This window comes from Saccostrea echinata, unplaced genomic scaffold (assembly GCF_033153115.1).
Source record: "Saccostrea echinata isolate AGI-Se365-2 ecotype Australia unplaced genomic scaffold, CSIRO_AGI_Sech_v1 ptg000022l, whole genome shotgun sequence".
NCBI classification, from domain to species: Eukaryota; Metazoa; Mollusca; class Bivalvia; order Ostreida; family Ostreidae; genus Saccostrea; species Saccostrea echinata.
In genome coordinates this window covers 9,188,734-9,213,706 of record NW_026889771.1, presented here as the reverse complement: position 1 = coordinate 9,213,706, position 24,973 = coordinate 9,188,734, and the positions used below count along the sequence as shown (strand labels likewise).

At 33.4% G+C, this 24,973-nt stretch overlaps 2 protein-coding genes across 7 annotated transcripts in view; one reads left to right on the top strand and one right to left on the bottom strand.

Annotated features, from left to right (window-relative positions):
* LOC133190361 (uncharacterized) overlaps window positions 1–24,973 on the bottom strand; it is a 231,401-nt gene that overhangs the window by 30,587 nt on the left and 175,841 nt on the right. For 2 of the 6 annotated variants that reach the window (XM_061325940.1, XM_061325944.1), the window contains 13 exons: window positions 21,147–21,217; window positions 20,905–20,946; window positions 19,291–19,389; window positions 18,478–18,609; window positions 18,300–18,389; window positions 16,782–17,084; window positions 14,123–16,042; window positions 12,036–12,089; window positions 9,845–10,032; window positions 8,728–9,037; window positions 7,446–7,499; window positions 3,643–3,839; window positions 1,053–1,128 (listed from right to left, as the gene is read on the bottom strand). In XM_061325940.1, coding sequence (XP_061181924.1) covers window positions 1,053–1,128; window positions 3,643–3,839; window positions 7,446–7,499; window positions 8,728–9,037; window positions 9,845–10,032; window positions 12,036–12,089; window positions 14,123–16,042; window positions 16,782–17,084; window positions 18,300–18,389; window positions 18,478–18,609; window positions 19,291–19,389; window positions 20,905–20,946; window positions 21,147–21,217 — 3,536 coding nt within the window. The remainder of the gene's footprint in view (window positions 1–1,052; window positions 1,129–3,642; window positions 3,840–7,445; window positions 7,500–8,727; window positions 9,038–9,844; window positions 10,033–12,035; window positions 12,090–14,122; window positions 16,043–16,781; window positions 17,085–18,299; window positions 18,390–18,477; window positions 18,610–19,290; window positions 19,390–20,904; window positions 20,947–21,146; window positions 21,218–24,973) is intronic. The other 4 variants (XM_061325941.1, XM_061325945.1, XM_061325942.1 and 1 more) reach the window with 3 other exon arrangements.
* The window catches only part of LOC133190369 (RNA binding protein fox-1 homolog 2-like), a 443,535-nt gene that overhangs the window by 327,522 nt on the left and 91,040 nt on the right, over window positions 1–24,973 (top strand). The gene's annotated exons all lie outside the window — the stretch shown is intronic.

Below are 24,973 nucleotides of genomic sequence, written 5' to 3'. Positions count from 1 at the left end.
AGTACGCGACTGTTTTGTCTTCCTTTGCAATTCCAAAATTGTATCACACAACCAAGTTCTTGGATTGTTGACAGACCCTCCTCAAAATACATGTAAAGAAACAATGGGTGCTTCCAGCAGTGAACAATGGGGAACCTTCATCCTAAGAATTTTTTTTTTTAACTTAATCAAACATTTACTGACAGAATAAGTCCATAAGACCCTTAGAAAACAATTATTTCAGAAGACCCATGTTAGGCAACTAAATAAACATAGGCATATGAGCAGCTTAACCCAAAAACAAAATATTATTTACATTTCATTGAACTGGAAGACTTTTATCCTCAAATGAAAATGGTTCAAAAACGTTTATGCTTTGCATTTATATTTGTCATGAATAACTTTTTTTTTGGTCATTTTACTTCAGGGAGCTCTTAATTAGGTTCACTTCTACTCTGTTCCCTATTTTAGTGTGACTACAGGCAAAACAGGATAATTTTTTTTTCAGTCAACTTTAGTGATCTTCTTAGTTTACATGAAATATCAAACGTATAAAAACTATAAACACCTACTACTTTTACTTCTCATGTTTGTGTAAACTGATCGTAATTTATTCATAGTTCCTGTAATTTGTATAAATATTGTGCAAATATGATACCTGCATTTCGTAAGTGTTAAATTACTCTGAAATTCCATCTACCTGGATAATTCATGAAGCATCCATTACAAATGAGGTCATAAAACATGCTAGATAGTCACATCACATACGTTGTATAACTATGTACTGATAATCCAAATACTGACACCTGACAACATCTATATCTTTTTCAGAGGGATTAGTCGCACAATAGGGTTTATTTTCTACTTCTCAAACATGCATCAAAAACAGATAATTTACACTGAATTTTACAATATTTAACACGTCAACATTTCTAAATCATAATATTAGCCAGGTTAACCAAAGTGGGTTCCAGTGTCATGTTGCAGTTGAAAACTGGAATATTGTTTACTTGTACATTCATATTTAAAAAAAAGCTTAGTTTGAGATTTTGTCCTTGTTTAGGGATAGTTACCTTCTTTTTTGCCGGTCTTGTGAAGACTTTTGAACATTTGTTTGTACCAGTCATGTTGCTTCTCTTCATCCACATTCTGTAGAAAAACAAATATCAAGTTAATAAAATTCCAAATAAAAGTAACCCCCACATGAAATAATTAACAACACACATAAATATTCACATTTACAGTAAAATCTGGTCAGGACAGAAAATATGAATCAAAAAAAGATTTAGTCCCTAGACTAAACACAAAACCATTTTCCATCAGGATTTATTTAATTTTTTTCATGTCAATTAAGCTTTTTCATATTCTGAACAAGTGAACAAAATGCTTCATGTCTTTTATAGACAGAAATTTTTGTAAGACAATAATGCAATTAACCAAATCATCTGCATTTTAAGCCCATCTGCATAACTTATCAAATGTACTTTGTACTGTATTTAATTTGTTCATGTCACACTTGTTCTTTTTCTTAACAAAGTGATCCATATCTTTAGACAGGAATATTTGTTCCACAGTTTCATACAATAAACAAAATATTCTGCATTTAAGCCCCTCTGCATAACTTATCAAATGTACTGAACTTGATTAATGATTTATAAAATTATGGGTAATAATAGTTTTTCATAATTTTTATTTTAGAAAAATAAAAAAGATGTACGAATTATTGGCAAAGAATTGCTTAGGACTTCATCATTAAGATCTAATTCTATTTAGATTAAATTTTGCAAATTGGTACATATTTTTACTGAAGCACCTTAATTACTGGTATGTCGAACAATGGACAAGAATACTAAACGTCCTAATTATTATCTCCGGTTTCAAAGATGATGCCATGATACAGTGATTTGTTACTAAAGACTTAAAATACCAGGACTGCAATCATTGATTTCAACATAAAATTCAAATCATAAGGACGTTTTTTATCAATGATATCAGTGGCTTTAATCTCCTTTGGATAATGGCCATTTACATCTTTGTCTAAAATTCAATGGGGGTGGACTTAAACAAACTGGTGACCTTTATCAAAATTATAAAGAGACATTCGGGACAAAAAAGGATAATTCTATCACCATTTAGATAGGACTTCTTATTCAAACAGAGAATTTTTTTTTATTCAATAGGGGTTCCAAAATGTAAACAACAACGTAAAGATTTTTTTATTTCCAGGTGTTTAATTTGATTTTTAATTTCACAAAACTAAATTCTTAAGACTATGCTTGATTCCCACCAACCCATTATTGTGCAGTCAAACAAATATTTTTTCCAATTCTTTAATTTCTGACCCAATTTACAACCACATTTCAGAAATTATAACTTATTGTAGTCTTAGATAAAAGAATACACAGATCGGTACATTTATGTCATAATCTATGGATTAAGTATTATATTCAAACAAAAAGAAATGGATCAAGTATACTCAATCCACAAATATTGTGACACTACTATGGAACGTACAAGTTCTCTCTTTTGATAAATCCAGCAGGTCATACTACTTGCCCCCTTAAACAGCCAAGAATGTTGTGATCTATCATTTTTTTATTAAGAGAGTCAATGACTAGCATTTTTGGTTTACAGCTAAAAAACCCTGATAGAAAACCATATCAATCAAAATTAACTAATACATGATTATCTTTACTGCTGACCTGAATTCAGAAAACAAAATATCTTATCTTCTAGGTCATATAAATAATTTGAAGAAATTCTTATCATTAATTTAACTTTTTAAATCAGATTTCTTTTCTGTTCAGCAATCTAACTGACACATATTCCCAATCCCTTGTTTCTTAGCTTGGATGATACAGATGAAGACCTCAAGAATTTGGTTGATTAGATCTATACCTCATGATCTCTCTGGTTTAATGCTATCCAGACCACAAGGGCTATATTATAAGATTCTAAGAGCAAGTGGCATTCCATGCATTAAAGCATCTACTTGGTTAATTTTAACATTAATTCATTAATCTACCATTGATAATTTTGCATATTTTTGGCTCCACAGATAATGCAGTGTAGTCCTGACATATAATTGAGTGGTTTTAGGTATCTGTAAGTATCTATGGCTTAATATGAGGCTTTGATGTTATTATTGCTTATTATATTGGATAGCTTATTATGGTAAAACTTGGTTAGTGTGAACAATGGATATAGCAAATTTATGGATATTGTGAAACTTTTTCGGATCCCAGCAAAATTCTTAACTTTTCTTTGTAAAATTTTAGGGTTTTAACAGACTTTGATAAAATGAATTTACAGATATTGTGAACTGATTTCATGTCCCGTAGAGATTAAAAATAACAAAATTTACATCGTTTATGACGAATTTCTCAGATTTCAAAATATGAAAAATTGAAGTGGCATTGTTTTAGTCAGTATTTATATTATCTGGAAACGTTTGTACCTCAATTAAGTTTTTTTTATTTAATACATCTTTGAAAATACTCGGTAGTCATACTTGAAGAAAAAAAATGTATAATGCTAATTCACTATATACATTTTAATGAATTCATTATACAGATATAATAAATTACGGATATAGCGAAGTATCACTAATGAGGATAATTAAACAGTTATTATACAGTTCTTCTATAAAAATAAAAACCATACCATTCTAAATGCTAGTGGCATTCCTTTTTCATCAACTGGTCCAATTCCATCATATTTCTTTGGTTTTCTCTCCACTATTTCAGAGTCTGTGATTTCCTCTTTAGAAGGCATTGCATAGTATGTATCAGTGGTTTTCACACCTCCGTTTATTGAGCTTTGCTCCGAGATATATATTGCACCTTTAGGAATTTGCCCCTCTGAAAAAAAAAAAATCAAAGAAATGGTGTCACCAATGCCTCTCTATTGAAAAAATATTAATAAAGGAATGTCTGAACCTAAATAATACTGAAAATTTTCAGAAGTGCTATGATCCTTCACAAGTTTTTGTTCAAATAGAAAATATACAACACAGCACAATAGCTTGTAGCTACACAACTACTTTTCAAAAACATCATTTGTCATTTGATGAAAAAAAAAGTTAACTGAAGTCAAAAGTTATCAAGGAAAACCATCACACATCTTTCTATCTTTCTCTCTCCCCCCCTGAGGGCACAATGCATTACTTCAGACCCTGGAATGTGTGTACTAAAGTGTGTGACCGGAGTAAGATTACAGTGTCGTGAATGAAGTTTTTTCCTGGTCATTTACATGTTATGCCTGACTAACCAGGCTGCAGTGAGGGGTCCAGCTTGACTGGATCTCTATCTGTCTGGGTCCATCAGTTTATCAACTGACAGGTGCCCCCTTCATGTCATGGACAGGTATGCAGTCATTAAAGCACCAAATACACACATTTATGTCATCTCAGAAATAAAAATAACTTGTAACTATCTGATAATGTTTTAGAAATGTAACCTATTTGTGACAGTTATGTTAATGAACTTTTTTTAAAGCATTCCACAATAAAAAGGCAATAAAAATTTCTTATTTTTCAATGATTTAACTTTCACTAAACTTAAGTAACCATATAGCTTTAATTTCAATACAGGTACATCACAATTTGTAATTTAGGCCATTCCAATTTCTAATATAGTTCGTCGGATTCGCCGCTTCTATTTACAACAAATCTAAATTATAATAATATAAAAAAAATCTGCGCGCGCGTCCAAAAATATCCGTATACAATTTTTTTTCGCGACTTTTTACACAAAACGCACAAAAGACTTGGAAAGTTGTTTGACAGAAGCACGGGATTTAGAATGTTTGTAACAGTTTGTGAAGTTTTGCACGATGCCTGTGTAACTGTTCGTATGTACCAGGGGTGAGCATTTAGCATCTCCCGATCTCGGGGCTACCATTTTTGCGGGTCGGGCTAGTGGTTTTCTGCAAGGAGGAAGCCCGTCGGGCTAGTAAAAAAATTAACTACACACGCAATACATGACAAGCACAATCGGTATTTTCACTCATTTTTTTTGCTATAAAATTCCCAACCAGTTAAAATTTTCCAGACAACATGCTCCGACTGTCAATAAATCTCCATAATCTTATCTGTTTTACAGTTCTATCTGACTATTTACTTCCAAAAACGATCATTTTTTTCCTAATCCGAATTTCCTCTATTCCTCCATTTATGGTAAATACATGCAGATATCTCATTAAATTATTTACGATCACTCAATCAACTGAAAAATAAGTGTTTTGTGACTTACATAAAATATATTTCTAGTGTATTCAATGATTTAAGATGAAAACAAAATGAATTTAATTTCATTCTAAATGAGCTAGTGCAATGATCAGAAAAAGGAAAGATAATTTATTTAAATTCATTTTAATTTTCTTTCATAATAATTCATACATGATTTATATTGATAGTGAGAACTTTTAACTTTAATTTTAAAAAGAATGACCTCAGTACCCTGACTTTTTCAGCAATTAATTTCTTCTCAACATTAATAAGTATTTATTTTAATTTTTGCCCCTCTATTTGGGCTAGTAACTTTTTACTTGGGGCTAGTAACTTTGATTGACTTACTTAATTTTTTTTATTGCACACCCCTGTGTACTATAGTTAAAAACAATGGGCACAAAGTAGTTCCATACACAGCAATAGAAATGGAAGCATAGGAGACGTTTGAAGCTTTGTTTGATGAAACAATAAAGAGAATATCATCAACATATGAAAAATACACACAAGGTTAAGTAAATATTGACCGTATTTGTTCAATAAAAATTAAAGAAAATTCAAGAAGCGATGCAATTGTGATTTTGAAACCTGACCTGACCTTAACAATTTGCAAAGAATTAAACAGAAAATTTGTAGAAATGAAACTACCTCTAAATTGCAATGTTACGAGAAACAAAAGAAAGACGCGTTTTCACATCTTATGAGTACATAGAAAACGTTTTCTCTCCCAGAAAAAAATAATAGGAAAAAGAGGAGAACTTAGAAAATTTTGCCACCTATATTAATTATATTCGCTCGCCTTATAATTTTGAAACCCGAAATGAAAAATAATATTTGTAAAATTATTTCGCTCGCTCGCCTCACTTTTTATTTTTGAAAATCCGAAGAACTATTTTACAAATTGGCGTGGCCTTAGTTACTTTTCTCATTAATTTTCTCTACAATAGATTGCATGCATGCAGTAATACTATGTGCAAAAGCTGGGTACTTGATGTGCTAAATTTCACTATTCATTTCTTCTTTCCTTGATTATCATTTCATAAAATGACACTAATCTATCACTTATATAATGACCTAATACTTTCTCAAATGATTCAAGTATTTTTGTAAAATTCATGCAACACTCAGGAGTCAGTTATTAGTAGTCAAGAGTCATTTACACAAGAATGTCAAATATTGTTATAACTTTAGAAGTTTAGGCATTCTTTATGTTACCAGAAACACATAGCCACAATCAATTCACTCATAATGAAAGTCAACATTTGCACACAGCCAAATTAATCCCCCCTGCCACCAATCCCTCACCCCATGTCAACTTTTCCATTCAATGCTTGATTATATACAAACAATTTACTATTGCAGTTATCAATACTTTAGTATTGAGTAAATGTGCATGAAGGCCAGACAGAGAAATGGTTGGAACTTTTGTGTATTTCCATTTCATAAACATTAAGATCCAAGGGCTTTGTATAAAAGAATTCTCAAAAAGATATCAAAGAATTCGTGATAGAGATTTCAAACACATCATTTAATGTGCCTGAATAAATTCAATATTCTTTTAAGAGTACCTTTCAGCACTTCTTTTCTCAGAGGCAATTACATATTTAAAACCTCACAATTATTAGATGAAAAATCAATTATTTTCCTTTATAAATGTATTTTTAAATATAAATTCTCTTTTGACAACTCCATCAACTTTGAACTGGAACATAAGAGAAAATTTCTAGGCAAGGTAAACAACACTGGGTAATTTTGAGAAGTTCCTGGTGCAGAAATGTATGCTATTTACAATTCAGGATTCCTTATATATAGGAAGAAAACTGTAATTCTTTAATGATGAATTAATGAGTAAAATAAAATCTGCATAAGGGACATGCACCTATTGCTTCTATCATGACTCAATGTGCATAAGTTCTATTGTATAATTAGTGCAATTTATCTACTCAAAAACTTGACAACTCACTAAACAAATAAAAAATATGAATAAAATATTTAGCCATTCGAACCACTTGCAAGCATGCATGAACGTCAGATATTCCTTATTTAGTAAACTAATTGATATTTTTCAGTGTTCACGTATGAAGCCTAGGACTAAGGTACAAACTTGTGTGAAGGTGTATGAACACGTAACATTACAGTATATATAAAATAGCAGCCCAAAGAGCTCTCTGTTGCTGTGCAAAAAAATGAATTTTAAAATAAAATGAAAAATGAAGCAGCAATCCTTGTCCCTTCTTACCCTGGGTCACAATGACAGGTGGTTGTTCTGAGATCAAATCCTCAAAGCCATTCTCTGAAATAATCACACCATCATGCAAAAAACAACCAGATGTCCAAAAATATTAAAAGTGAATCACTCAAAAAATAAAACAAAACTGTAATTCCAAAAGTCTTAGGTGGTATACACAAAAATTAACTGAAAAAAGTAATTAGGAAAACTTTACACACCAGCAGTCAGTGTAAGTCCTAATTAACATTCCAACACAGTGAAAATCTGGAAAGGTGTAATGCATAGGGACGAAAATGACAAGAGACAGTGCCTGATCTATCAAGTCACGGTTCAGCGGAGACATACACCGGTGGGAGTCAAAAGCTACACTTTCACCACTTGTCAATAATATCCACGTTGTTTAGTATCAAAATAGTGCAAAACTTTCAATCATAATAAATAATTCTTTATTTATTCCTCTGTACACAGAACACCCAAATCCCGTTTGAGTCGTGGGTTTTAAACAAATCAATACAGAGGTAAAGAGCCTCTTTATTAATTTTTTTCGAGTTGTTTTTAAGTGGTGCCAAAAACCACTCTAGGTTATCGCGCTACCTTTGGGTTTGTGGGTATGTGTAACAATTGGTAATAATATTAACGTAGAACCCCGGGCATTTACAGAATAAACAAATGTTTGTACACTTCTGTTCTAGTCTTATCTTGGCCTGCAGGGGCCTTTAAATGGTTTAAATCCGCACTAGAACGTATTTCTTACTAGATTATTAGCTATGCTCATCATACATACATATACATTGTCTTTGTTTTTTTTTCAATTAAAATGACAGACATTGGAGGCTTTATCTTTACTGGATAAAAAAACATCTGCACTTTTATAATGAATAAAACAAATTTTGGGGAACATTTTATGGATCATTAGCAATGTTGATGACTTCCAGATTTAGATGACTATGTCAAGTATATTTACAAACACCCTACAGCAAGCACAAGGTATGTCACAACCAATCAACCTTGAGAAATTGATGAAATGTCAAAACTGTCTCTAATGTGTCTCAGACAGATCATCAGACTGATGAGGGCTGGCTATAATCCCCTTCTGGTTTGTTCCCTTATATCACCAAAATCCTCGTGTAAAGATAGCATCAGACACTGACACTGTCCTTTCAAAACAAATACTGATTGTGGAAGTTTTTTTTTGTTCATTTTCAATAAAAATTGACCAGCAATGGGGCTGGCTGTGAAAAATCAAAACCTGAACTAAAATCAAAGAGCAAAGCAATTGTGTGCTATTTACCTCTGTTTTTCTGCAGCAGTGTCACATAGGGACTTTGGGTAGAAGGCAATCGACTGACACTGGGTTCCTCTTGATGGTAGTGAAGGCCATCCATGTCCCTGTCCCTGCCTCCATTCATGTGGCTATGCTGGGCTAGGGTGTTGGATGGGGCAGTGTCTGTGCTAATGGTAGGGGAGGCAGTGGTGAAGGTTGGAGCCCCATAAGAGTGACCTGACAGCACACTGTCTGTCATACTGCTGTCATCATCTGCTGCAGAACGACTGGTGAAGCTCTCCTCTGCAGGTGGGGGGATTATTTGCTGCTCTTCCTTCTACAAACCATTTGTTTTACAATGAAAATTGTATTCTTCTAACTCACTGCACAGTTTATGAACTTTTTTAACTTCCTCAAATCTAAATATTATGTTGCATTGCACAGAATTTCACAAAAGGCACATTAACTTAAACATGTATGTTCTAAATGTAATTTTCCTAATACCCAGAAAATGGCTAAGAAATACTGCAGTGCAGTTGCTGATCAGCAGTAAAAATACCCAGAAGTTAAAAGCTTAGTCCATGGTATTAATGCAGATTAATTAGCATTACTCATTTCATACATGTATTTGAAACACTATGTATTACTCATTTCATTTATACTTTTGGAACAATCTCAAATTTCTCCATGGTATCACTTCAAAAATTTGTTTATTTATGTGGAAAATTAGTACAACATTTCAAAACTTGCAATATATTCTCAATTGTTTTGAAAGACATGTTTGATGGATATTTCTTTATACAGTCAAACCTTGTTACCTCAAACTCAATGGGACTGAGAAAAAAACCAAGATACCTGAGAGTTCAAGATATTGATATTATGACAATCCATGGTATTGGAGATATCAACATTCATATCTATGGCAAAACAGAATATGATTTATTGTATGTTTTCATGTATGACCTAAGATCATGGCTATACTGCTAACAAGTAATTCAGGGTCAATATTCTCTCAGCTGCTCAACATAGTTCATATAACATATAATAAAGATATTGAACCTGGAAGCATGACAGCTGAGGAGAACCTGGCCAGCAGTGATAAGATGTGTATGTATAGTCCTTTGTATATTTTGTGGTGCCTAACCTTTTGGTTGAACCGTTTGTCTGGTTTGGGTGAGGTGTCCAGTCGCACTGGCTTATACTCCTTCTTGACCAGGGAGGGGCCCTGTCCTGGTTTCCAGATAGAAGGGGTACTCTTTACTAGAGGAGAGGTAGGGGACTTGGGGGATCTAGTTTTCTGCTGTTCAAAGTACGACAATGGTTCTGGTTTATCTGAAATAAATACAGAGATACACTTAAAACACATAATTTAGCAAATACAGATATAGGGTAGAACACATGCTTATAGCCAAGTGCCAGGGATGGACAATTTTGTTTCGTTATAAACGCAATTCATTACATCCTTAAGCTCACAACACTTTTAAAACCATGGGGAATGAAAATCACTTCACTGTAAGCATAATTATAAGCATGTTCCCTAGATGCATGTTTTACTGTAAATGGCACTGCTTCAATAAGGTTGGAAATGAGAATGACTGCATCTAATTGTAGTTATAACTATTTTTTTTTCATTCTCAGAACATATTATTGCTGAAATATTAAATAAATATATGTTCAGTTATAATTTGTTTTACATCTGCAGTTATTATATAAATGTCTTTGATTTCGTGACATTGGCCACATAAGTTTAGATCTTGCCTAGAGAATAGTACAACTACAAAATACATTAATACCTTTGTATACAGAATTGTGCTACAAATTATAGGTTTCTTTTCATTCTGTCAATTTAAACACACATAAAAATCCCCCCAAACCAATTTTGAACAGACAAATTGGAGGGGATTACATTAAATCCACCATAGAACGCCAGTGACACCTTTAACATGCCAGAGGAAAATCTATCTCCAATCCAATCATTATAAATGATCATCTACTTCAAATATAGACACCAACCGTTGGTGCAGAAGTTTTGTTTGACTCTGTCAATATTATAGCAGTAACAAAAATTCCCATATCCCTTTGAAATAAACAAAAGCATTCTGCTCAATCCATGAATGGTGTCAAATCTTAATCCTCTATGCTAGTGATGGGCCCCATTCAGCCATTCAGCATCCCACAATGAGTCCATATAAAGCATGCAATAAGAAATCAATATCCTCTAATTACACTCAGGAAACAATGAATAAACATTTAAAATCCAAAATACGATCAAATTTAACACAGTACACCCAGTTAAGGTGAAATTGAAACTGTGAGTGACCTATCGGTTGAAACGGGGTCCCCTGATTGGATAATCAATTTTTTGATCAATGAAGATTCGTAGCAGGTTAGTGGCCAGCAATGGAGAGGCAACATCTGGTCTCACAACACCTCCTTAAACTATTGATCCACCACCGCACAGTCTAACTCATGAAAGGCTCATAAATCTTATCTACTGCAAGACTGCAGTGCACCGCATTTAACATACATGCAGCTAAACCTATGGTGTCTTGCATCCAACTTCACAGTGGAAATTATAGGTTACATTGCCTTCATGTATCATCATTTAAAAGGAAACAGTCAGCATTTACAGAAAAAGGACTGTGATATCCTACAATTCCATGATAGAGCAGAATATTATTCTAATCCGCAAACACCTATAAAATGAAGCTTGTGAAAGAACAAGATACAAAAGGACTCCCTCCTAAAACTAACATGACATTAAACTTGTTCGAATTTGTCTTCTTTAATTGCACACTGACAAATTACTAACATGTGCTAAATAAATCAATATCATATAAATACAGTCAAACCTTGTTATCTCAAACTCAATGGCACTGAGAAAAAAACCGAGATACCCAAGGATTCAAGAAATAGGTTAGAATACATACAGAAAGAGTGGTAGGGACTTCCCATTCCATTTGGACATATCCATATTTGAGACACTGGTGTTAAAGATACCAAAGTTTAACTGTAATTTAAACAATGCTTTATTTTCTGTGTTTTGAGAAAAAAAATATGAAATTTTTATTACCACCACTTTTTTTGGTCTGCATAAGTATCTAGCAACACTAAACTTTTGAATGGTATGTGTTATAATTATACTGTTAATATCTACCCACTTCTTTATAGAGATCCTAAAGTATCCAATTAGTTATTGGTCAGAGGAAATTTTTCAACATTCTCAATAAATTTGAGGTATACAAGAACCTATAAACATTTATTTCAGTTTTCAATTGGTCACTTTTCTAAATTAATTGAATTTACAGAATCTTCCATCATTGCATGTCACTCACCTAGGTTACTGAACTGCTTTGGCTGCTGTAGATAATCATCTCTGTGCTCATCCACTGATAGAAACAAAACAAGAAAAAAAAGATTACATTTCATTAATTGGAGGTCACAATCTTAACATTCCATACAAAGATATGTAAAGAATTAATTAATCACTGACTCCTCTACAGTTATCTTTGGAAACCCACAAAAAAATAATACTCTTATCTACAGACTGTGCTTAAGACACTAGAGACAATGCAGGATGGATTTGCCAAAGAGGAAATCATAAAAGTTCTGCAACCCCGAGATAGACATTTAACTGGATCCCCCTTTGTACTGCAGGAAGAAAATAGCATACTGCTTTTATCTATGAAGTGAAGGATTCACAAATGCTTTTTGTCAAACCTAGAAAATGCATCTAAACTAACCACTGAAAAGAATACACAATTGCTACTGGTATGTCAATGAACTACCTTCTGAACTAAAAATACAGTGAAGCCCCCCTAAAAATCTACACCTGGCCTAAAACAAATCTTAATTCTTAGCACTGCAATGTGCGGAAAAGTTAATCACCCTTTGATTATCGATTGAAGGGGAAAAAAAAGAAGACTGCAAGATCTTCTGCTTTAATCAAAAGAGGAAGTTGATTTCTTACTTAAGAGGAAGGGTGCCTCTCAATGAACCTTACTTTGTATCTTATCACCTTAAGCGTAATTTATCCATGAACCAAATTGTTTATCTCATCTCAGGTTTTTTAACCATGACCTATCTAAATTTACAACTTTTTTTATCCATTCATCCTTTTTTTTTTCATCAAAGGGAAATACCAACCAATTCCTGACTGAATGCTACACCAGATCTGCCGATAAATAATCATTCAGCATTTTAACAGACCTATATATTAGATACAGCTGTGACAGCTTGTGTTTAAATCTTCAAAATTTCATTCTGATTACCACTGACACTAACAAAAAATCTCCATTCAATATTATTGCTGTGAAAAGTCTCTGAAAACAAAATGGAAGATTCCAATACTAATCGTAAATACAAAAGTACTAATGTACTTACATAATGACAGAGACTTCCATGGTCTTAGAAACTTATACATTTCCACAAAGTGACCACAGGGACTTGTGACACTTACTTTACACAAAGAACTCGGACATGTGCTTAAGAAACTGAAGGAACAAATATCCGCAAATGCATAATGTTATTAAGTGGTCATAATGTCCACAATATGGTCTGCAGTCAGAATTATTGATTGACAACATCTGAATGTTTTGTCCAAGATTTGGATCTCCAGTCCCAAAAGAAAGCCCATCTTCCATAAAACATCTCAAAGGCTTGTTCATGTATGAAGCCCCAATTTCCTCTTGCCAAATCAGAAGGTCTACAAGATGCATCAAAGTTTCCAAGGATATATATAAAGCAGACCAAATAATACTTGACTTATCCAGCAATGAATCAATACCTACCAGAAATGAAATGTCAAATTATGATAATTGTGGCAATAGTCTTGCCAAAGCTTAATCAACTAAAGAGTATGATGACAGCTTATAATCTACTGCAAGTTTCATGCTCTTGGGTATCTTCCATCTAGGACCTAATACAGGACAAATGCTGATAAAACATAAATTTTGCACACATACAGTAGGAGCTCTTCATAAATTTCTACACAAGCCAACTAAAGAATGGGTAACCCAACTGCGAAGAGAAAAATAAGTAATTCTGAAACAAGACTTTTAAATTATGCCAAACAAATAAAATGAGTTGAAAATAAGAATCAAAATTTAAGGCTTCTATGTGCAAACTAAAAAAATTGATAAAATAAAATCAAATATCAAATTAGCTATAGTGCATATGAAAAAAATAAAGTGATTAAAGAAGTCTTATTGGTAACAATATTATGTTTCATACAAGTTAGATCCTCATGCTGGTTCAGGGGAGGTCAATCTTGTTAGGTAATTTTCCATGCTTCCTGAGCTTCTCAGAACTCTGGAACTATCTGTTAGTTTGTTCATGTCCACTTGTGCATCGTTCACATGCAGGTAGTTTTGGAAGTTTATTGAACGTGATCATACTCCATGCACAAGAACACCATTCCTACCTGAACCATGTTTATCACAGTAAGGAGTACTGGGAGGGGTTTCCTCATGGTGAACCTTTAGTTGTACAAATCTGGGGGCTGCCATCCTTTCTTTGTCCCCTAGGTCCTCTACCACAGCTTCACTCCCAGAGTCTTCAAATCCCTCTGGTACTGGTAAACGTGGGTAGCTCTCACTATCTGAGGTCTCCAACACTGGCTTTGTTGGACTCGAAAATAAACTTCCAATCTTTTTCCCTAAATCTACCTGCTTTGGTTCTGGAGCTGGATCTTTGTAGCTGCTACTTAAGCTGTTGTCCTGGCTTTGGTATTCTCTGGGGGATGTCATATTTTGGTCGTTTCTATGAGGAGAAAAATTCTGACTGTCCTTTAGAGATGCATCTTGTTGACTGTTTTGGGGAGATGGAAAACCTGCATCTTTTTCTGCAGGTTTTTGTGAAGGTTTTCCTTTTGAACCAAAGTAGGCATCAACCCCAGACATCAGTTCCTGGGTTATGTTATTTAAATCTGACATGTAGTCTCTTTCAAATGGCTTAGGACCTTTGCCTACTTGGAAAGGCTTAGTGGTGGATTTTGCAGGTGCTTTTCCAATGTTACGATTATCTCTCACAAAAAAATCTATATCAGTGGCATATCCCTCATTTATTGGTTGCTGAATTTTATTTGGGGCCCACTTTGATCGAAAGTCCCCCCTCCTGCCAAATTCTGCCTCACTTTCATAGCCTCTATGTCCATCATTTTTCTTAAAACCTGGATGAGATGAATAAGAATGAAACTCTGCATCATCGTAGTCCGGCTCTGCTATAACTTTCTGCTGTGATTTCCTCACAGGTAAAGTTGAATAAGAACCAGGACTGTAATTGCCAGTCTGCCCTTTCCCAAAGTTTTCACTCTGCCAAGAGGATCCACGACTGGTTATTCCAGAGTCATGTGACCTGGTTTCTTCAGTGATGGAATTCCTTGTCTCTGGAACAGAAGATGTCTGTATGGTCAGTGGAACGGAATTTTCAAGAGGAAGATTGTGACCTCTAGATGGATTTAGTTTTGCAGGCAAAGGACACTCCAACTCCATGGAAATATCATGTGGATGTTCCTTTTTAAATATTTGTGAAATGGGATCTGGTTTCTTTGCCACAATTGGCTCAATTGGTTCCTCCATGGGAACAGGTTGCTCTGTTTTGAATGAATGCTGTACTGGAACCTGTTTTTTAACTGACTTTTCAACAGGAGCAACTGGATGTTCCTGTCTGAATGAATGATGTATTGGAACAGGACGTTCCACCTCCACTTTCTCTTCTGGTGGAGCCGCTTGTTCAATATGAACAAACTTTTCATGTGGAATAGACTGTTCAATTTTCACAGGATGTTCTTTTGGAGTTGAATGACTTGTTGGCATACCTGCAGAATTGCTTTGTTTGGGAGGAGTAAATGAATACTGAATTGGAATTTCATGGACTTTTCTTGGAGAGTGTGCACTCTCTGAGGCATTCAAGTTAGCAGAAGAACCAGTGTCCCCTTGGGCAGGGTTGAAAGTTGCCTCACTTGAGAAGCTCTGTTGCTTTGAGTCCGTGCCTGGACTTCTGTTCTCAATGTTGATCACTGAGGTAGGTGTGCCATCCATCCTATCCACTTTGACATACGTTGGAGTTTGTGGAGATGAGACCACATTGTGGATTTTTCCATGTGACGGAGGTGTTGCTCTCTGTATTTTGATTTCCCTACCATGTGAAGGTGGGTGGTGCTCAATTTTTATTTCTCTAGTAACAGGTTGATTGCTTTGAGGAGAGCCCATATGTTGAAAGTTTTTAGGGGTGTTCATGTGTTGAATTTTCAGTTCACGTGGTTTTGCATCTGCAAACATTGATGGGGGCTCTGGTGATAGAGACATGATGGTCTGTGACTGCTCATCTACCTGTGATGGGTCTAATGTCAGAAGAGGAGAGAAAAAAGTAAAGTTTCAATGAGGTATTAATCTCACACCAAACAAATGCAAAATTGATAAACAGAGGCCACATCTTCTTTATCCCCAGACAGATTGTTCAGCTACATAATTCTTAAATGAGAAGATGCCAGTATTATGAAGAATGTCTAGACAAAAACGAAAATATCATATCATCTAAATGTGATCTTTGACAGGAGGGAACTAAATAAACTTAAACAAGTACAGAAATAAAAAGGTTCACTTCTGAACATTTATCTGAATATGCTTAACATGAGATATCTGATGACAAGATACACTAATGATATGCAACCCCCTCTACAATTGTCAATCAAAGTGGTTTAAATAATGGTTACGTTTTACTTTTAAAACTTATCAAGAGGTGATCTAAGAAATTAATGTAAACATTTATGTATTTTTTTTAATCTGGTTAATCTTATAGATTTCCAGTGTGAAGATAGAGTGCAGAGGTATTCTTCTGGGAGAATGGTATGAATAAGAGAGTAAGGTGGTCAAGGGAGGTAACTCAAAATTGAAAATTAGTACTAACAGAAAAAAACTGAAACAATGCAAATCAATATACTGAACAGTAACTGAAAAAAGAAACAGTAAATATCATCATGCTTGAAAACTCTAAACAGAAATCCAATACAGATTCCAAACCAGGACATATGTTGATCAGCAAATGGAATAAAACACATGCTTTGGTCATAAACCATCTACCTTGCTCATCGCTGCTTAATTTTGAAATTTTTTCCATCTGCCGGAAGAAAAGGTCCAGACCTTTGGAAGAACTACCAGGGGAGGCACTAGGTGTAGTGAAATTACTCATAGAATCTACATCTGGCAGACTCTTAGAACCTGTTATAGGAATTGGTTTACTCTTGGGTTTAGGAGGAGGCTTAGGTTTGGGAAATTGACGACGCTGGTTGGCTGGTGAACTGACCGGTGTGGACCGGACTGAGTCGCTGGTGTAATTGGACATTGAGGACCAGAGACTTGGGGAGGATCTGTCCCATGACGAATCTATAGAGGAGGCAGACTACATACAACATACATATCACCAACAGTGAGATCAGACAAGGAGAATATGGATGTGTATTTTGATTTAATGTTTGAACTTCATTTTTAAATTTTTTATTTGTTGTAGGATTCAAGAAACCCTTGAAACAATTGTAAATTAATCAGAGCAAGCACAGTCCTTAATTGCCTTCATGCAATTTAACTGTGTCAGACGTCAATTAACTTCACAAACTGTTCAATAAAGACAAAGAATAAATTATTGTAGTTTTTAGATAATTTTAAAAGGAAACATAATCTCCTTGTCTGACTAATGACAACATCAAACTTTCTTTCAGCAGGGAGCTTTTATCATCTTTCTGCCTAATTTAAGACTACATAAACATTATTTTCAATTTACAAAAAACAGTCCCTGTTGAAAACATGGCATACTGGGTTCATGTGATATGGCCATTAAATATTCAAATACTAATTTCTTTTACAACACTGATATACATAATTATAGTATCAAATGTTGAAATTCACACAAAATCTATAAGCGAACACTGAGAATACTGAAGCCATTGCAAAAATATGACAGAATAACAGCCAATGAGATGACAGCTTAATTTGCAGAAAGCAAGACAGGTTCTGAAAGTGTATTATTTACTAAATATATTCATTATGAAAGTATATTATTTACTAAATGTACCAGGGGTATTCTTTACAATACAAAAATTGTACAGCTGGCAGATCAGAGAGAATCTGACAAAAGGCACATACAAAGTTTGCCAATAATTCATTTGTCATAAGAGAAAAATGTTTTAAATATTTAAGCATTCTGTATTAGAATTTCAAATTTCCAGGGTTACTTCATGGAGCTAATTTTAAAAATGTATTAAATAAGTTACTTTTTTCAAATTGATATATAAAGGTCAAAAATAATTATTTGACAATGTGTTTTCCTTTCTAAGTAGACCAGCAACTTAATTTAATTTTCATTTTCAAATACGAGTCGAAGAGAAGGGGAAAAGCAGCATGTACCAGCAAAAGCAAATATTTATAAAATGACTGGGTAAAAAGGGTATTCACACCATGCACATTAACGCAACCTTAGCAGTGTATGTACTTGCCATTTCAATAAGTGTATATAAAAAATTTGTAAGTAGCATTTCCTGTTTAAAAAGAGAATTGTGGGTAGCCAAGGCCTTCACATCTAATGTCATCCAATGAAATGTTTACCCCTGATCCTGTGCAGAGGTTTGGGTGATAAAGGGACCATGAGTTTGGACCTAAATCTAGGGCTTGATGGGACAGACCTGGATATTTGACCTGTATAATGACCACAGCATTACAACACTGGAAAAAAAATCTATTAAAATTCAAAATAAATTTTAAATCTATCAGCATGGTTACATACCAAAACTTGAGTTAACTGTGATAGAAGATGACATGGTTGGGCGGGCAGAGGTGGTACTGTTGGTGGTGTTGGTTGTGGCTACCCGATTGTTGGCAAAAGACACTGGTTTGTACGACTTGGTGGTAACCTCCCCTAAAATGTAACACAAATGTCATCATTTCTTTCCTTTAGCAATAACAAGAAACAGTCAACATGCACAAGACGAAGCGACAGTTCAGAGGACAAAAAATTAAAATATATTAAAAGTGATATTAATCTGAAGCGATTTGCATTAATTAATATTTTAATTATTATGAGCAGTTCACGAATATACATCGTCTGAGTAAACACATCAAAGCTGAAGTAAATAAATCTTGCTTAGAAAAAGCAGCAGACCTATTGTTTTATAAAAACAGTAATGCAGACACATTGTCTAAAGCTTAATTTCCATAACTTCTGTATAATTTGAAATCTAAATATAATACTGTTGTAGGTGTTTTGTATTCATAAGAAATTTACTTTGGTTATTTTTGTACATAGAATAATGAATACAACATTCACCCTGTAGTTTGCAATGAGAGTATAACTCCGATCTTATCTGAGTTTTATTTCAGTCTTTTCTATTAATAAACTACTTGACTTGAAAATATTTCAGAATTCTTTTTGATGCAGGCAACTGCCTTATCATGCAGTCTGTATCTTATTTCAAACATTTGAATTGAAATTTAAAACTATCATCTTTTAAAAGAACCTGAAATAAAATCTTTAGATGTTCTTAAAATAGTTCCATTATTGCAAAAAGTAAACACAAGAATTCATTGTGCAGACACAAACCCTTAGGGGACCAAACAGAAGAAAAAGATTTAGATGCAAGGCCATCTCCATAGTGACTAGTATCCATGGTTTTATTGGATGACCTAGTAATCCCTCCACCTGCAAGCACCAGTAATAGCAATGATATCTAAATGAGTTAATATCCAGTGTAATAAAAAAGCAAAAAATGGCCACCACCACAAAGCATGCAGTTTTTAACTAACAGGTGGTTAAATTTTAAAGTATAATCAAGAAATAAAACATCATTTCCTTATAAAGAAGAGCACATGCAAAATCTGATTATAAATAAAATACCAAAAACAATTTTATTATATACTTAGTAACAAATACAGGATTTTCGCATATATGTAATGCCGCTTACATTGTACTTTACAATAGCTTATCATTTTTCCGGGCTGATCTGAATCCTGAAGAGCTGATATGGATCTGCAGGGCTGATACAGATATCACACCCATTGCAGATTAAACCTTGAAAACAGTGACTGTGATATCACACTTATTTTTGAGTTTATATTCTACTTAAAATATAGTTTTACAGATGATTTTAAATTATTGTTATATAACAAACTAGTCAGTGATTATTCAATTGTTCAAGAAGATGCGTTCTGCATGTTATTACTAAGCACGTACAGTAATAAATATAATAATTCAAACCCTTTTCTATATCAAACCCAGCATCAAACCCCTCAACCAATATCACCCCTGGGGCCTTCGGCCCTCTTGCTGATATTGGTGTCTCGGACTGATTCAGAGTGCGGTATGGAATAAGGTATGTATTATTCTCTATATACTATCAGAATTACTCATTAATTCTAAAACAGGTGTATAATGCTGTCTTGTAACTCTCAATAAGAACAAATATAAGAGTTAGGTCAATACTCTTTGCCGACAAAAAGTACATAGGAAAAGTATATGTGACATCGTACGTAAATATTGATACTGATATAAAATTTGTACCAAGCAGTATAACTTTGTTTTTCAATGAGTAGATGCCTAAACTTCTGGTACAGTTAGTTGGTGATGTGACAACAACATAATTTGTGTATTAATACTAGGTGTTCAAATTTTACATCCTTACTGATATTCAATCATTCAATCATAGCCCTTAAGAGGTATGAAAAACTTTGATATATATATGATTTATGAGATCATCATTTCCTTTCTGGAATCCATTCCTGCATTTTCAACTAGATCCTCAATGAATCAAAAGACTCTGCTCTGATTAAAGCTAGAATGTAATCCTAGACTTACAACAAAAAGCTAATAATATCAGTATAAATTCCTAATAATAAACTAGTCTAGCTTTATACAAGGATATATAAATATACTAGAGCTATGATACACCTAAATACGTTGTATACACTAGCTCTTTCTTGCAAAAATTAGCTAATACCATAAAGCAATTCCTGCATGGTCCTGTGATACCTAGAATGAATCTACAAAGCTTGGAAATAATGTGGGGAAAAGGTACTAGTGCCATGATGTCCATGGGAAAATGAGACTACTATCTGTGAAAGATGACTTTTTAGTGTACAAGTCACTCCAAAATAGGTATGTCTGTAAAGGCTAAAGCCAAAAGTTAAGAGATTAAGCCACTCATGGATGTGTTCTTACATTGTGGCTCCACGATCAATCGTGGGGTGGCTCGGAAAATCCCTGAAGTTAAAATTGCAATTTCTTATCACCTTATTGGTTATCACCATGACAGCACCAGTCATGTGACAGAAGTTCAAAATTTTAAAAATTTTCAAAACACATCTAACACAATTACAAATAAAGAACTGAACTACACATGAACGATTCGATAGTAACTTGTACTTTCTGAACTAGAACAGCTACCCTATAAGTAGAAATACCTGAGACATTCTCTAAAGAATGGTTATGAAGGTCTCCGTTCATCTGACCATTCATGACTGCTGATCCAGATCTGAAATTATAAATGGCACTTGAGTCACATACACAATAATGACAGATAATGTAACAGATGGTTTTATTCTAATAAATGTATCTTCTATATTAGATCAATGAATCACACAATACCACATACACTAAAGTAAAACTCGGATATAGCAAAGTCCTGGAGACCTGCAAAGAACTATATTCGGTAAGGACCAATATTTGCCCCCAAAATCAAACTTTGACGGAGTAATATACACTTGTGTTCTAAAACTGGGGGATATCTGCAGACTTCAAATCACTGAATATTTTCATATGCCATGACACCATATGTTAGATATGATGTCAGGAAAATGACAAAATCAAATTTCAAAATTTCCATAATTTATACAGAAAAAGGTGTATATTACGTAGATATTTTGAGTAAAAGTCACCGAGCTCAGGTCTGCTCCAACTCAATATTTTGATATAATGTGTAGAATGATAATATCAATGAAATATGTAAATATTGTTATGGAGCAGGCCTGCAGCGCTCTATAAATTGTATAGTAAAAATTGAAATAATTTTGTCCATTTTTTTTCCTCTTTCTAAAAAATAACACAAAATCTTAATAGTTTGTGACGTCATAGAAACAAAAATTTCCAATGACCTACTTTGAAACTATGATATTTTTTGTTTACTTAGATTTCTCAAACAATATATACAATTCAGCACATTTCAAGAAATTTTCAAAATATCACTTTTGCAGGGGCAAACATATGCATATACTGCATATAGTTCTTTACTTTGATATATTCAAAATTCATTATATACATAACAAATTTGTTAAAGTACATGTATATATAACCAATTTGCAGTATACATTTTTTTTCTTCAAGTGTGACTATCAAATGTATTTTGGGAAGTATTAAACACTAAAGATACTTTCATAAGTTCAAAAAGTTTTCCAATGAATTGAACTTCAAATATTAGTATTTACAAAAAAAATACCAGATCAATATTTTCAAGTTGAGATCTTTAGAAGATCTAAATTTCATTATTTTTAACTTCTAAGGAACACAAAATCAGTTCAAGATATCTGTAAATTCCCTGTATACAAGTTCATTATCAATAAAATATTACAAATTTAAGAATTGTTAAATTAATTTAATACAAGATATTTAGGCCTTTCCAAGTTTTTTCTCTGTTTAGCATCCACCCTTCTTTCAAAAACCTACCTACAAATTCACAAAAAACACACAAGCCAAAAAATAAAACATATACTTTATAGTCATAAAAATGATGTCATTTGAAGGATTTGATTTCATTAATCTATTTTCTCGTAGAAAAATCTATTCTTTTGCAAAATCAATGTATTAAATGTATAAAATATACCTAATATGACACATTGTAGACAAATATTTAGAAAAATAGGCAGAATTCAAAGATTTCAACCAGAATAATCAATTTCAGGACTCTTGAATTTGCGTTTTTCCCCTGAAATTGGGTGTCAAAAACCAAGGCGCACGCGGACACTAAACATAGAAAAAACTTGGAATGGCCTAAATCAAAATAAATCATGACAAATGATAACACTTATCCTCAAATCACTCAAAAGGAATGCATAAAAACAAACCAATAAAGCAGGTAATCTGGATGAATCTAAGACAAAAGCCTACAAATCTGTATCCATTACTGTTTGATATGACACACTGCGTGATAGGAAAGGGTCAATTTTCTTATTTAATGGTCAATGTTTCAAGGATGTTTCCAGCCATTGATCATCCTGTTATATGCCAGGAAGAGATCTGAGATGATACTGCTCTTTGTCCTGTTTTCTCTAAAGTACAGAGTGAAGATAAACAGCATAAAGCTGTCCTACTGAGAGAGTCTTAGTTCATCCTTCAATCAATACAAAAATGAGCATTTGGGTCTTTGCTGCAAGGACATACAGCAGGCACTTTGCAAATATATAAATATATACATGTACATATATATATTGTTTTTCATCATCCATGCCTAAATTTTATGGAATAGAAGTACTAGGATTTAAGGGTGAAACGTTTACTGAATTTTGTAAACGTTTAAATGAACAGCAGTAAACGAAACGCTATCATTTAAAAGGGAGAATATTCTGTGTTGAATTTTTATGGTTACTTACTCATAAAACACTAATTCAATATTCTATTCTTTCACTTTAATGTAAGTATGAGTTGTTATAACTATTTATTTGTTGGTTTTTAAGACTAAAGAATATGAAGCACATAAAATTCATTCACTTTCTATACCGTCACCAAATATTGCATTAATAGTTTGTTTGGGTACATACCGGACGTAGAAAAAGCATTGTCATTACTCAATTTAAACTTGCAAAGATGGATATTTTAATCCTGAATTAAGTATACCGCGATCTGCTGACTGCTTTTCAAAGACTGGTAAAAATGTTTTATATTTATTTAATCAAAGTAAATCAAGTTTCATACTTGAAAAAATAAAATAAAATCATAATACATTGTTAGTATTCGCTACTCGGAAATCGGAATTAAATATGTTAGACGGTATTGGGTTTTAGATAGTTTTGTTTAATAACATGTTTCTGGTATCAATTAAAACAGAAAATTGTTTTCTTTGGCAACTATGAAATAAAAAAAAAACTTGCTTGTATTTATCTTTAATTTTGATAGATATTAGTAATGACTTCCGTGTAAACGTTTACTCAGTTTGTAAAAGTTTCGAGCATTTAATCGAAACGTCGCCGTTTACACGTGTAAGCGTTTTGCCCTTACTAGGATTTTTTTTTCAGATCTAGTAAATTGACCATTATATTTAATTCTATGATACAGATCAGACCTGTTTCATCATAGCTTTTTTACTTGCCAAGTATATAATGAGCAAATAATAACAAACATTTAAGACAGTACACAAAGACTGAATTATTCTCAGTTATTCTTAATTGACCATTTCAATTTCTCCCTTTCCATGGGTTACACATAAAGACGATGCACACATACACAAATGCATGGTCTTATTTGCTCTCAATTCAGTGATTTTCTACACTACTATAATAGTTCAATTGCTCATAGTACAATGCAGCTAGAGTGCAATCATTTTAATATGATTGCATGCATTTTCTCAATTTCAAAATTGTTGTATTGATTTTTATGAAACATTCCTTTAAAAAAAAAATGTTAAATTGATAGAAACTCTTGGGAAAATGGAAACAGTCCTTAATCTTACTGTTTGTAACTATTATACCCTCCTCATGAGCCATAATGTTTCTTTGAAAAGCATATCTTTCTCAGTCGCTGTCTCCAAGTCTATTAGTCAAACTGTATCTATATCTAATACAGTGAAACTTGAGTAATCCAACATGCACTGGGAGACCAATTTTTGTCTGAATAGACAAGGTGTCGGATTACATCATGTGAAGAACATGGAAAACAGTAAAAAAGGTTGGAATTCACAGTGAACAAATTGCACAGTGTCAAATTAGACAGTTTTCACTTTATTATCCTTCTGAATCCAACTGTTTCCTGCCATCCTTGTACCACACTTCTGCTGTTTGTAAGGCTGTTGTCATCTTCTGAGTCCTACCACTTGTAAGGCAGTTTCTATTATTTTGAGTCTATGTTTGTAAGCTAGTGCTTATCCTTCAAAGTCCTATACTGCTATGCCAGACAGTAGCCATCCTTCTGAATCCTACTGTTTTGTAAGGCAGTACCCATCCTTCTGAGTCCTACTGTTTTGTAAGGCAGTACCCATCCTTCTGAGTCCTACTATTTTGTAAGGCAGTAGCAACCCTTCTGA